This window comes from Salvelinus namaycush, chromosome 1 (assembly GCF_016432855.1).
Source record: "Salvelinus namaycush isolate Seneca chromosome 1, SaNama_1.0, whole genome shotgun sequence".
NCBI lineage: Eukaryota > Metazoa > Chordata > Actinopteri > Salmoniformes > Salmonidae > Salvelinus > Salvelinus namaycush.
The window spans coordinates 28407630-28422387 of NC_052307.1; the positions used below are offsets into that span (position 1 = coordinate 28407630).

The 14758-nt window shown below is 44.7% G+C and overlaps 1 protein-coding gene across 1 annotated transcript in view; it reads right to left on the reverse strand.

Annotated features, from left to right (window-relative positions):
* LOC120051270 (GAS2-like protein 2A) overlaps positions 1–11199 on the reverse strand; it is a 43348-nt gene extending 32149 nt beyond the window's left edge. The window contains exons 1-2 of the mRNA XM_038998044.1: positions 10516–11199; positions 406–513 (exon numbers count right to left, since the gene is read on the reverse strand). Of these exons, the coding sequence (XP_038853972.1) occupies positions 406–513; positions 10516–11199 (792 nt within the window). The remainder of the gene's footprint in view (positions 1–405; positions 514–10515) is intronic.
* Positions 11200–14758: the final 3559 nt, after the last annotated feature.

A 14758-nucleotide genomic window follows, 5' to 3' on the forward strand; every position in this document is an offset into this window, starting at 1 on the left:
AAAGTACTGAGTAAAGGGTCTGAATACTTATGTAAATGTGATTTTTTTTTATTTTTTTTATACATTTGCAAACATTTCTAAACCTGTTTTTGCTTTGTCATTTTGGGGTATTGTGTGTAGATTGAGGATTTATTTATTTTTAATCAATTTTAGAATAAGGCTGTAACGGAACAAAATGTGGAAAAACTCAAGGGGTCTGAATACTTTCCGAATACACTATTTTAATTGTTTTGTGATGTAATTCCCTTAATCTTGCCTTGGCAGCAGCTAATGGGGATAACTCAAATACAAATATATATATATATTTATATATACACACACACACACACACTTGACTTAAGGATGGTTGCTGACTCTTATAGTCTGGATAAGTAGATGGGGTAAAGGTTAATGGTCAATTCATACCCGTATGAAAATCAGAGCGCTGGAGTCTCCCACTTTGTACTTCCCCTCAGACACCTTGGTCATTGGGAACTGGGCGGGGCAGGAGCAGCGGCCCAGGATCTCCCGCACCTGGAGAAGAGATAACACAGGCCTGTTTAACACCCACAGCCAATGAAACATGACACTCCATATTCACACAGCTACAGAAAGGAACAACAAGAAGCACAAACTGTTCAGTCTCTGTTCAACCTTCCTTATTCTTCATTTCAACTCTTCCTATGAGATCATGCTTACTCATATCCATGATCATGACCAAATCCCCTCTGGTCCTGAGCTGTGTGTGTGTCAACAGCACAGTGACTTTATTACATTAGGGTGAGACATGGCTAGCCCTGTTTGTCTATGGGTGTCTCAGCTTTCAGCAGAGCAGAGGTCCCTCAGTACCTGAGTAATAGAGGGCCCTCCCCTCCCTCGCCAATTATTGCCTCAGCTGCCTGGAACACATAGTCCAGCTCGTTGCTGCAGTATAAAATGTCATCAAGGAATACACATAAAGCTAGATAAAAATGAAAAGAGTTCACATTACAACACACACACACACTGCTGTAGGGACCTCCTGACTGCAGAGCAGTACTTTGATGGGCAATAAGGTGAGGCTCTAACTAAAGTCAAAGGGATGACGTAAATGAGCCTGTGGTTCCAGTGGTGTTTTGGGTTGAGAGAGAGAGACGGCTCTGGTACTGTGCTGTATGTGGTTGGGGTGCTTATTAAGCACAGTGGAGTCAGACAGAACTCTAGGGTGGGGGCGAGAGAGGCCTGCGTTGCGAGGGCTCTCTCTCTCGACCGGGATTGGCCAACTTTGATGTTATTCTTGGCAGCTCTCTCAGACAAAGGCGTGTGCACACTTGTGGACCAAGAGACGGTGAGGAGAGAGAGAGAGACCGACAACATCACAGAGGACAAAGAGAGGCGAGCTGAGCAAGGACAAACAAACGGGGACTGCTGTACTCCATATGTACTGTATAGACAGGAGCACATGTCCAGTCTAAACACATTAGAGAAACAAGAGAAAGGCTCTCAGTAGTCGCTCAAGGAATTAATCACACTAAGAAAATAAATAAGATGAAGAGAAATTGAATTAGATCAACATAGATGAAATGAGACCTAGCCAGGTATCCATTGAAGAAGACAGTATACCATCCATATAAAGTATATTAGCTAGATGCAGCATCAGTGTTGCAGGTTATGACTGGCTCATTTTCCAGATTATGGCTTATTCAAGAGATTAGGGAGGGACCTTGTTATTTTCCTAAAATAGCTGTCTTTATTCCCCCTACTAATTAAAGTGAGGGAGGAATCAGTGTTAAGTCTCTACGTCTCACCTGTCTCCCCATTACTACATACTAAATCATTAGCCTCCCACTGCCTTCTCTCTCTCTCTCTCTACTGAATTCTGTTTCCTGTTTTCTTTCTCCCACTCTCTCCTTCTCCATCTGCTAGTCTATCAGTCCCTCTTCATCTCTTTCTATCGTCCCTCAGTCTCACAGAGTCTTTCTCTGTCTGTCATTTATTTCTTTCACTGCCCTTTTCTGCTCTGCTTGCTCTCCAAGTCTCCTTTTAGTCTCTCAGTCGTTCTTTCACTATGTGGACAAACCCTGTTTGGAAAAACCCCAGCCAGTGAGTTAATGGAAATATCCCCCTGGTTACAGAAACACACAGCCTGATCCTTCCTTTTTTTAACAGACAGTTTGTTTTCTTTTTTCTTTCTTTAGTACAGCCTTTCAGCTGTCTCTCCTTCCAGCCCCAGAAGACACCTCCCACAACCCCTTTGGGCTGAGGTCATAAAGTTGAGGGTTGTAAATATACAGTGAAAATATCAACCCTGTTACAAAAAGATCCCTCAAAGACACATGGTCTGAGACATTGCAATCAATGACACCATTGAGCTTTGTTTAAATATCAGTTAACTATTTCATATAAGCGTTGTGGAATCTAATTGCATCATCCCAAATCACATTTTGGTGACTGCTGTGTCTAAACAACAACTGACCTTGTACAACACAACAAGCTCAGAGAATCACTCAAACACACACAAGAGCGTGAGACTAAAACACTGATGTGGAACAGTGCTGAGGGAGGGAAAACGCGAGGTCACGCAGGAAGCATGTGGAACTGGAGCGCTGTGAGAGAGAGCTAGGGGATGAATTATGGATGGGTGTCGGTCACATGGGGAACGTGCCCGAAGAGCTGTGACGTGTGTGTGAGAGAGAGAGCGAGACAGAGAAAGAACCAAGGCCCTACATCTGCAGTTAGATTCAGACAGTCTCACAGTACACCGCTATCTATACTAGGAAGGAATTTACTGTAATCATCTCAAGATCAGCTGGAGAATGTTCACATGTATCTGTAGGGATGGTATGAAAACACAACACTGCTGTGATCAATGTACAACGAGAGACAGTGTTGTGAAACTCAGATTAATTAGTGTTCCTGGGTTTGCCTTGAAGCAGGGTGTATTTGCAGGATATGTTTTTAAATTTCCCTTTGATAATGGAGTCCACACACCATACTCGTGGTCTCTGATTCTCTGCCTCCAACAGAGATTAAGGTAATCAACTCTTTATTGCCTTCCTTCCTGTCCTACATAGGGACGGAGGAGAGTGGAGGGTAGGCCATGGAGGAGTTAAGGTGAGGGGTGAGGCTTTTCCAACCCCCAGGAACACACCATAGACACTGTACATCATTGGGACACACAGAGGAAATTGGATTGGTGGTGAGTGAGTGATTTGTGTATGTCAAAGATCCCTCTTCATGTAATATTTTTGGAATGTAGCAGTTATTGGCATGACGGTTGTGAAATGCCAGTTAATCTGGCTGAGTTTTGAATCAGTTTAGTTGTGTTCCCTTAGCCACAATGTGCTAAGCTGCTTTTGCAATAAAAGGATGACTGTCCCAGCCTCTGCTTCATGGTGGGGATCTCTAGAAATGACTGGGCACGTCTCAACACAAACCATACAATCAGATGAGCGATGGAAGCTTCTTGAAATTGAATCTAGGCCACAGGGAGTAGATTGGAACGGAGGAGCATATCTGGAACTTCAGGGGGGATTACTGCTTTAGCCTCTCATTTAGGCCACATCCTAAAAACACTGGATGCAGAAACCACTAAATCTTATTCAATCACCTTGTCTCAAAAGACAAACAGTCGTGGGTCAAAACAAAGAAAATGTCATTGGCCTACTCAGCCAGCATTTTTTCTCCTAGCACCGAAATTGGCGGGACTCAGGACAGGTTTACGGTGATGAAAGGGTGCAGTTGAACCATCACCCGGGGGCAGCAGCATTGTTGGATGGATCATGCGGGTGCTCGTAAGAACACTCCCTACTACATCCTACACCAACAGGCTAGACCAGCTGAGGATGGTGAGAACAGGGACCAACCGCCCGGGTTATCCAGATAAATGAGAATGTCAACTAAAACCAAGAACATTTACTTAGGGACTATGGATAGAATGGCAACACTGTTACTTAGAAATGAAGAGTACAGTTATAATTAGATGTATTTAGTTTCTTTGTTGATGCTGCAGCCTTCGCAAAAGTGAGCTATCTTTTCTAAACAATAAACCACTCTGTATTTCAGTAAGGCAAATCATATTAGTAACCTTGCTCAAGGGGGAAAATGTGGGACACCCCACTTATAATTTAAAGGAAGTGTTGTTTTTCTGGAAACCTATTTTTTGACCACATGACCACTCTTCTGCTTAGTGCTGTGTGACTAAATGAAAAACACGTGTCTACTCAGAGATTTGACAAGGGTTGGGGGAGGAGGGGTTTGAGGTAAACCAGCCGTGATAACATTGGACTGCCTCCATTTTAACACATCACATTGCTATCCAAAGGACATATCTGACTTTAGGAGAAACTGATGATTTCAGAAACAGGGTTAGGGTCATTTCCAGTTCAAAATTAAATGAAAGGAAGGATTTTTGAGCTGGTGAGCTGTTCGGATCATCATGACGAGACACCAGACAATCCTCATCTCCGTCCATATCACATGATGGAAGAGTGCTTTATTGTCCCCCACGATGATATCGGGGAGGGGACTGTGGAACGGTCTCTGTCCATCCGTCCTTTCGTTAGTCACACATGATATCTCAGACAGCACCGGACGAAACCTGGGTGAATGCGTCTGCCATAGAGATCCGGCTTTTACAAAATGGCACTGATTGGCCCAAGGCGGGAGATTTAGTAATGAACTGAAATGTGTGTGTATCATTAGTGGGGGACAACATGTTTACTGTTGCCTTGTTGTTTTATCATCAGTCTGTAGTCTAATTGTGGTCTGCCAATGTTATATGAGTGACTGGCTATAGACAGTGATTCCTGATTCCGCCAGTCTACACCTGAGACTCCAGGCAGGGCTCAGCTGGGGGTGGGGGGGGCGCACAAAACAAGACTACTCACCCAAACAAAAACACACATGACATTAAGCATGTGCACAAGCACAGTTCTCCAATGTAAACCTAGCTAGACATTGCAATAATGAAATAGAACTGACAACAATCTGTGAAGTCAGCCCATTGGTCTGTTTCCTGCCACATGATGGAGAGCGGAGGGGAGAGAGTGAGAGAGGTCTGTTCTGTATTAGTCAGCTGGACTAATAAATAATCATAAAATGCTAAAACATTTAGCGCCCAGTTAGTCCGTCCACTGACCTAATGTAGAAAACTCTCCCAAGAAGTGTGTGTGTGACGCTGCAAACAGAAACACTGAGTTATGCTCCCCTAGCAAAGCCCATGAGCCTGACACTGCCAGCCATGATGACCTACTTTCCCTCTCACGCACTCACACACACTCACACACACACACACACACACACACACACACACACACACACACACACACACACACACACACACACACACACACACACACACACACACACACACACACACACACACACACACACACACACACACACACACACACACACACACACACACACTCCATCTATCCCTGTGTGTAAAATCCATTACAGTCGGCTATAGCAGAGTGTACAGTAAAGACACTCCAGGCATACTATCTGTTATTGTGTTTCTCTCTGTTTTCTGAGTACATGAATTGGACCATAAGGTTAATGGGGCAGAGTGTTCACAGAAGACATATAGCCCACGTCACCCCGCCTCCCACTCACCCTCTTGGTGCCTGCTCCTCTTCCTGTGTCGACACCCACACCATCAGGGCCAATCATTCCATCTCACTGTGAGATGACAGCCATAGTTTACAGTGTTGGCAACACTGGCAGTCTCTTCCTTCTCATCTCCTCTGCCACCAATAAAGCATTGCCTTATCGTCCCCAAGGGAAGTATGTGGAGGATGGGATGGGGGCTGTGGGGGTTGTTGAGCATTTATTAAATGAATGACTGAGTCTTGGAGTCTGAGGGTGAAGACACATGAAACATTTTGTCTGAAAGTATGAGATAGATGGAGGGAGAGAGCAGCATCCTTTGAGACCTGAGGCAGAGCTCCTAGGGTCTGCTGTTATTGTCTTTGAGGCTGCATGCTGGCCGGCAAATGTGTGTGTGCCTATATGTGTGTGTGAAGCCTGCCTGTAGCATGTGAATGTGCATACGCATTAAAAGCTGTGCATGTGCATTCGTGGCCGAGTATGTTTTATGTATTCATTGTTGTTCATGAGCCTGTATCATTGTTGTACGTAGGCCACTAACCTCAAGGCCTGAATGCTCTCCAAGCCCACAGCTGAGAGAACAACACACTGCAGGGCCAAGAAAACACACAGAAAAGGGTGTTTGTGTAGTTAGTTTGGCATGTCTTATTGCCATTGGATTCTGAAGGGATCTAGACAGTTTTGGGACTTATCATTATCATAGTCTCTGGAGGAGGTAGGTAAATATGGGATGGTTCATAGTTGAGAAAATCCTCTAATGTCAAAGGATAAAAGTCGTTTGGACTGTATACACAAGCCAGCAGCTGCCTGTCTCATTGTATCAAGGCACACCTGCAGGAATAGGGTCAAATGGAACATTCAGGGAGTTGAGATTATGAATGGCTGCTTATCTGTAGGCCCCACTAGAGGTAGGAACTGAGGGTTGGTGGGTGGGGGAATTTTCAGGATAGCATGACACTGGTTCCTCAAACTTCAGTAGAAAGACGTGTGTGTGTGTGTGTGTGTGTGTGTGTGTGTGTGTGTGTGTGTGTGTGTGTGTGTGTGTGTGTGTGTGTGTGTGTGTGTGTGTGTGTGTGTGTGTGTGTGTGTGTGTGTGTGTGTGTGTGTGTGTGTGTGTGTGTGCGCGAGATGAGTAAGAGCTGAGTGACAGGGCAGTGGGAATCAACCTGGGGTATTTACATCAGGGCTTAGTGGTAACCAGGAAAACAAACAGAGGAACTGAGTCGCCCTCAGACAACAGATACACTTCAGCTTTTCCCTGAGATATGACACCTATCTGGGGTTTCATCACACATCCTGGAGACGCTAGCCGACCTGCAGTCAGGGCAGAAAGAGGTTGACTGCTCACTGTCTAAAAACTACATTGGCCTATTTTAAAATGTGACCCTGAATCATATTTCTCACCTATACATAAGCCCATACCTAATGACTAAGTGTAGTATAGAGTAATAACACAAGGGATAAAAATAACAAATAAGTAAAGAGCAGCAGTAAATAACAATAGCGGGGCTATATATAGGGGGTACCGGTACAGAGTCAATGTGCAGGGGCACCAGTTGTCGAGGTAATATGTACATGTAGGTAGAGTTATTAAAATGACTATGCATAGATAATAACAGAGAGTAGCAGCAGCATAGAAGGGGGGGGGGGGGGGGCAGTGCAAATAGTCTTGGTAGCAATTAGATTAGATGTTTAGGAGTCTTATGGCTTGGGGTAGAAGCTGTTTAGAAGTCTCTTGGACCTAGACTTGGCACTCTGGTACTGCTTGCCGTGTGGTAGCAGAGAGAACAGTCTATGACTAGGGTGGCTGGAGTCTTTGACATTTTTTAGGGCCTTCCTCTGACACCGCCTGGTATAGAGGTCCTGGATGGCAGGAAGCTTGGCCCCGGTGATGTACTGGGCCGTACGCACTACCCTCTGCAGTGCCTTGAGGTTGGAGGCCAAAAAGTTGCCATACCAGGCAGTGATGCAACCAGTCAGGATGCTCTCGATGGTGTAGCTGTAAAGCTTTTTGAGGATCTGAGGACCCATGGCAAATCTTTTCAGTCTCTTGAGGGGGAATAGGTTTTGTCGTGCCCTCTTCACGACTGTCTTGATGTGCTTGGACCATGTTAGTTTGTTGGTGATGTGGACACCAAGGAACTTGAAACTCTCAACCTTCTCCACTACAGCCCCGTCGATGAGAATGTGGGCGTGCTCGGTCCTCCTTTTCCTGTAGTCCACAATCATCTTCTTTGTCTTGATCACATTGAGGGAGAGGTTGTTGTCCTTGCACCACACGGTCAGGTCTCTGACCTCCTCCCTATAGGCTGTCTCATCGTTGTCGGTGATCAGGCCTACCACTGTTGTGTCATGGGCAAACTTAATGATGGTGTTGGAGTCGTGCCTGGCCGTGCAGTCATGAGTGATCCATTGCAATAAATGACATTACATGCTGTCATGTAACCGAATGGCATCCTAAGAGTGATCAGGAAACTATCCCTGAGCCAGACTCCTGCCGGCACTTAAATTGTTTATGTCAGTTAACCCACAGACCAAAGCTGATCACCAGGGTTAAAGAACTCCTGTCCTCAGCTGTCTTCCTAAACACCTCCTCTAAACAGCCTTCAATATTTAATGTGCTGGGTGCCAGGACTCTGGTCGTTAATTAATAGAAGTGGAGTGTCAGTGATTGATAATTGCACCTATGATAACCCTCTGAACCACTGTCGTCAAGACAAACAATTTGTCAATAAAGTTAAAGAGTGTAAAGGAGGGTTCAAGGAGAGTTGATGGATTTGCCAAGAGACATAGGGGAGAGAAAAGGGAAAAAGAGGGCGACAAAAACCCCTGACACGCCACAAGGCAAGCATGACTGCTCTGCACACTGCTGGTGTCACAGCTGTGGACCAATGAAAATATCACTAAGCCCTTCAACTTTATTTCTCTCCCTCTATCTCTCATCATTAGAGACAATGAGGTTTCCAGTAATTCCACAGAAACTAATCCCCAGGGAAGCTACTATATCGAAAAGAGAAGAGGGGAATGCCAGGGCGAGTGCAATGCAGAGAATACTCGTGACTAAGGTTATGGATGACCCATGATGCATTGCTGCATAGTGGTGATTCAGTGGCTGGCTTTGTTGATCGTTATTGAATCTAAAGCCCTCCAGTCATACAAAAGTTAGATTTCTGTTCATTTACTGGTCTATATAGTCTGGATATGGGCCGACATTGACTGGCCTGCCTCTGTATCATTATGATCCAGACAAGGTCAGTTCCAAAAGAGATATTAAATACTGTATGAGGAGAGCTATCGACCAAAATGTATTTCAACCAGCTGCAATAATTTGAACAGGATGCTGTAGCACATTTACAGGAACACAGTGCAGTACTGTAATGCTATACTCTTTAATACCATGCAGGACTGTGGCTAATAATGCTGCTATGCTGTGTTCCTCCCCCTTTCTGTGCCCTCCTGATTTCTTACTGAGAGAACTGCCTCATGTTGCTGATGCAGGCAGTTTTCCTCCAGCACCCAGGCACTTTATTCAGGTAGACAGAAAGAGGCTTTCGGGGTAGCAGAAATGTGTGTAGTTCACTCAGTGTGCATGGTGAGTCATACTGCCCCTTGGAAAATGGGACACAGCAAGTGCATGTCCCTGACTATCTCTTAGTGGTGTGGGTGGATGGGTGTGTACACTGTACACCATAATGATAAGGTAAGACACCAGGTCTCACCCCCTTGCCCTCGCACATTCTCATAGGAACAGCAGCAGTTAGCCTTGATTAAAGAGGTCTGAAATAGTAATAATAGCGTATAAAACCGGTTATGGCAGTAAGTGTATGTGGGCGCTGGTACTAGGTCAGAGGTTGGGTACATAGTACCTCTGTATGCCCTCAGAAGCCAGTGTTCATGGTTGTGATCCAGCAATTAGTGCTCGGCCATCTGAGTACTATAGAGGGCCAAGTGGGCATGAGTATGTCTGCTGACTGTCTCTCCCCTGCTCTCTCTCTCATCTGTGGTGTGAAAGGATGCCATTGTCCTCACTCCGCTCATCCGCACCAAAATATTAACTCCTCTCTCCCTCATAACCCAAGCACATGTTCCACCAGCTAACCTCTGTCTGCCTGTTAGTCTCTCTGTCTCTAACGATGTCTCTCTCGTGCTCACACACACACGTCAGTCTGGCAGCCAGGCCGCAATGTGGACCAGCCAGTGGGACTGGACGTTGAGGGGTAGAACACTGCTTTGCAGCCCAGGGGAAAACACTACACCCCACCTGAATGCAAATGGAAGCATCAAGTTATAAATGGATAATAGATTGTGTATAAAAGTGTAACGTCAGCATGTATCCATCTATGATAATACTTATCAAACAGCTGCACTGTTCCACATGAACAAATAACAAGGAGCAGTAGCTCCGCTGGCTGCCAACCACCTCGTAGAGGCAGTGGCTGAACTGACATTTCACCCTGGAGGAGTCCTTGAGAAATGTCACGAGATACCCACATATCATTTAGAGCCTGTGAGTGAGATCATTTGTGGAATTAGGAGGCAAACACGCCGACACAGATCAGTAAGGCAGCGTCCACCTTGAACACACACAGGAGAACAGGGTGTAGTGACATCAACATGTCAGGGAGATGTGTTTTTCAAAGCGGGCCCTTCACTTCTGGCACAGTAATGTTTTTAACTCTGGGTAAGCATTTCTGTAGGTTAGGCCTACTTTCAACTGCTCCATGGGTTGCTTTGGCACCATGGAACACAACATAAATTGTTATCTTGCACAAGGGCAGGGGAGGTCTTGTTTTAGGACATTTGATTTCTCTCATAACTTGTTTTTGGTCAATATCGGTGAATGTATTGAAGATAAAAACTTGCTGCATCCTAGGCCTACTGCAGTCCGTTCCCAAACGACTTTTAGGTATATCAGAAAATCAATACACCTGAGATATTACTTACCAACTCATCTAAGTTTCTCATGTCACACAGCACCCTCTGTTTCTGTTGCCAATGTGCATAAGGGGCAGGCTCGGGTTCATCAACTACACTCTCCTTGCGAACGAAAGCCCTGCTTATTGGAAGTAGGCTTGGACTGGGCTCCCCCTGGTTCTCCTGGTCCCGGATCTCCTCCTCGATCTCCTCCTCCAGCTGGATCAGCATCGGGGCCAGCATGCCGAACTTGGCCCCGCGCCGCGCCACCTCCAGCAGGCACAGCACAAAGTTCTTCTCGTTGCATTTCTCCACTATGTCGTTGGTTTCGAACATCAGAACATCCTTGATCCAGAGCTCCTGACGACACCAGCTGATGAAATTGGACACGTTATCCCGAGCCAAAAACGACCCAGGGACCACGTTGCGCGACTGAAAAACCACATCCTTGGTTGGCATCCTCAATGACTGTGCAACCTCCGGGTACTCCATCTGGAAGTCCAGCGCTGCGCGATTCACATTGTTGGCATGCCGACAGAGGGCACAGCCAGTCTCCAGCCCTTCCATAAAGGTGTCCGCCGTTATATCCAGGTCATACAGCGTGTTAAACCACTCGGCCAGGTCCTCCTTCATGGCATACAGGTATTCCTCGCTGGACTTGAACGGCCGGATGCTTTTGGAAGCAGCAGACTGGATGTTACTCTGATCAGCCATATTGTCCTGATATGTATCAATGCAGGCTAGTCCTACTTAATCATTCCCGGTTGTCTCATTACATAAGCGCTCCAAAACCATATGGAGCAGAGCAAAATAACCGAGTCGACGCACCCATGACAAGCGCGCATCTGCGGTATCTCAATCGAGGTCCTTGAAGGAATCCTTTGTATTGTTAAAACATATTGACATCATGCGAGGCAGCCGTGGCGCGTGGATGCGTTTTCCGGATGTATGTGTGATACCCATTTCCTTTAATGAGCGCATCTCTATTTCTCACGGAGTTCCAACTGCGGACGAGAAAGAAAAAGGTATGGTTAGCTACAGATGGATACACACCCAACGCATAAATCTTCCAGGTATCCTTGACCTCCTATGTCTGTGAATAGACAATGCGTCGCGATAATCATGTTGCTGGTTTGCATGGATGGTCCAAATCACGTCTTCGCAGTATCCCTCAATAGAATGACCCTCAGCACTGACCAGTGGCAGGTTTCACAGTTCACTTGCCGTGTAACAGTCTCCCTAGCTCCCATTTTGCACAGCCTCCTGTTCTGAACATGCTGAACTGCTCTAGTTTAGACAGGTTGAGCGATTCAGTGGCATATGCCATTATGAGGGATAAACGCCTGTAGATGGGAGAAAAAAAGCGTAACCCTGTACTTACCGCCTGATAATTTAATATAGAGTTTATACTAGAGTGAAAAACTGTTATCTATTCGTAATTAAACAGGTATAGCAATTGCTAGAGAACAAACAGCTGACCCGCGCACCACGTGCCGAAAAAAAACATGAGAGTGCTAGAATAAATTAAAATTAGATAAACAGGTGGCTGGATTAGCCAAGCAGCCAGGGTCTTAAAATGCACATCATTCATCGATAGGACTTCAAATCGTGGTAATGACCGCACCGGGTGTGTGGATATGACCGAGATTTTCTATATAACTAACAACTTTTCATAAAGCAATAATTAGCACATGTAATTCTTACCTACCTTTGAAAATGGAATGTTGTCAAGAACGGACCGTTTGTCGATCAGGCTCATTCAGTAAAACAAATCGAATCCAGCCCCACGAACAAAAACTGTAATAGACTACAATTTTAATGAGTTCAAAAGTGTAAGACACAAGTCGTTTTAAATCAACCCTCTCATGTAGGCTATTTTTTTCCTTGTCGTCTTCAACACCAAGTTACTTTCCTCCCAGGACACTGGGCAATAAAAAAATGGGAGGCGAGTCCATTTCCTCGGGATTGAAACGGCAGACAAAAACGTCAGGGAAACGTTATTAGCATCTCAACAGGCAGCCCACATGTTCGAAGTGCGTCAAATTCAAGCATAACCATTTTAACATAGGAAAAATATGTCCAATTACTAATAGCTTATTGAAATCACTCCAAATGAATCAAATGAATATTACAATGTTACAACGATGCAGCCTTGAGATAGCAACAGTTACACTACTTCAATTTGCAACAATATAGGCTACGAATGTTGCACGTTGGGCTGTGATATATATGGATGGCGGGAGCCGTTAGTCGAAAAAAATTATATGTATAATTTTTTTTCTGTGTGCACTGTGTATAATTGAAAACTGAATGTAAAACCGGGTGAGGAGAACGAAGTGTTGGGGAACCAGAGAGGAAGAGGCTAAGCGAGAAGGATAACTGGGCACAAAATCTGTCTTCTCCGGGAGGTGGCGTTTTTATGGTCACCAAACGAGGAGTTTTTGTATGGAGGTCAATGAGAGTGTCGAATTTGGTTCACAAAACATATTACTTATTTGATCGAATAGATGTTTCGAAATGATTAGGTTGTTGTGAGTTTACTGACTTAAGTAGGACACGTGACATCCCGGCAACTTTGAGAAAAAACACTTTAGGCCTATATCGGTTGTGCCAGTTGTCACTAGTTACCACAGCCATAAAGTCATAAACCCCGCCCATTTCTACCATTCATCTTCTTAAAATTTGATTTTAAATCGAACCTTACGGCTAACCTTATGCCTAACCCTAAATTAAAACCAGAAAGCAAATGTTTGTTTTCATGAATGTTTACGATATAGCCAATTTTGATTTTGTGGCTGCGGTGACTAGTGGAAACAGTTGTGCCACACTCTCATTGGCTACAATTGGCCCGACCTGATCTTGCCTCCTACCGACTGCCTTCCATTTTTGAAGGAATGTATTATAATTGTTAGAGTGGCCACCAGAGTAGGCCCTGTTTCCCAAATGCATTTTACGTTCGTCGTTAGAACCCTTCGTAGGAGCGTCGTTAAATATCCGAGCTATTTCCCAAAACCAGCGTTACTAAACTTGCTATTCAAAACGCTCGTTATTTAACGACTGCATCAGACCACTCGTAGAACAGCTAAGTAGCCTACGTCGTTAATGCTTCTTCGCCCTTCCGCGTCACTTTATACACAGAATTAAGGTGTGTGTCTTTCTGTGACCATTTCTTTGCTGACAAGCGAAGGATAGTTATTTAATTAACATAACAAGCGAAGGATATCGTTTTTATTTAACTAGGCAACGTTAAAAACAAATTCTTATTTACAATGACGGCCTACCAGAAGTCAAAATGCCTCATGCGGGGACGGGGGCTGGGATTAAAAATAAAATATAGGACTAAACACACATCACGACAAGAGAGACCTAAAACAACAACACAGCATGGCAGCAACACAACATGGAAGCAGCACAAAACCTGGTACAAACATTATTGGGCACAGACAACAGCACAAAACGCAAGACGGTAGAGACAACAATAAATCACGCGAAGCAGCTACAACTGTCTGTAATTGTCCATAATGAAGAGATGGAGATAAAATGGTCCAGTTTGAGTATTTTTTTGCAGCTCGTTCCAGTCACTAATATAATAGGCTAAATAATAAGATGAATACAGTATAGGCTACATAGACCTAAATATTTGAACGATATTGAACTCAATTTAATGGTAATACAATTGTTTTACTTTGCTATTTGTCTCCAGTCGTCAGAAATGTTTGCCTCTATATAGAATATTTCATGATATTTAACATGTGCGCAATGATGTGCCTATTCTTGATTTAGTGCATTATTATAGGCTAAGCATTAGCCGCCTCAATATTTGTAGCCATAGGTGAAACAATACATGATCAAAAGTATGTGGACACCGGCACATCTCATTCCAAAATCCTGGGCATTCATTTGCTGCTATAACACAGTCTCCACTCTTCTGGGAAGGATTTCCACTAGATGTTGGAATATTGCTGAGGGGACTTACTTCCATTCAGCCACAAAGGCATTAGTGAGGTTGGGCACGGATGTTGGGCAATTAATCCGGGCCCGTTGTAGGCATTCCAATTCATCCCGATGGGGTTGAAGTCAGGGCTCTGTGCAGGCCAGTCAAGTTCTTCCACACTGATCTCAACAAACCATTTCTGTTTGAACCTCGGTTTGTGCACAGGGGCATTGCCATGCTGAAACAAGAAAGGGCCTTCCCCAAACTGTTGCCACAAAGTTGCAAGCACAGAATAATCTATAATGTCATTGTATGCTGTAGCGTTAAGATGTCCCTTCT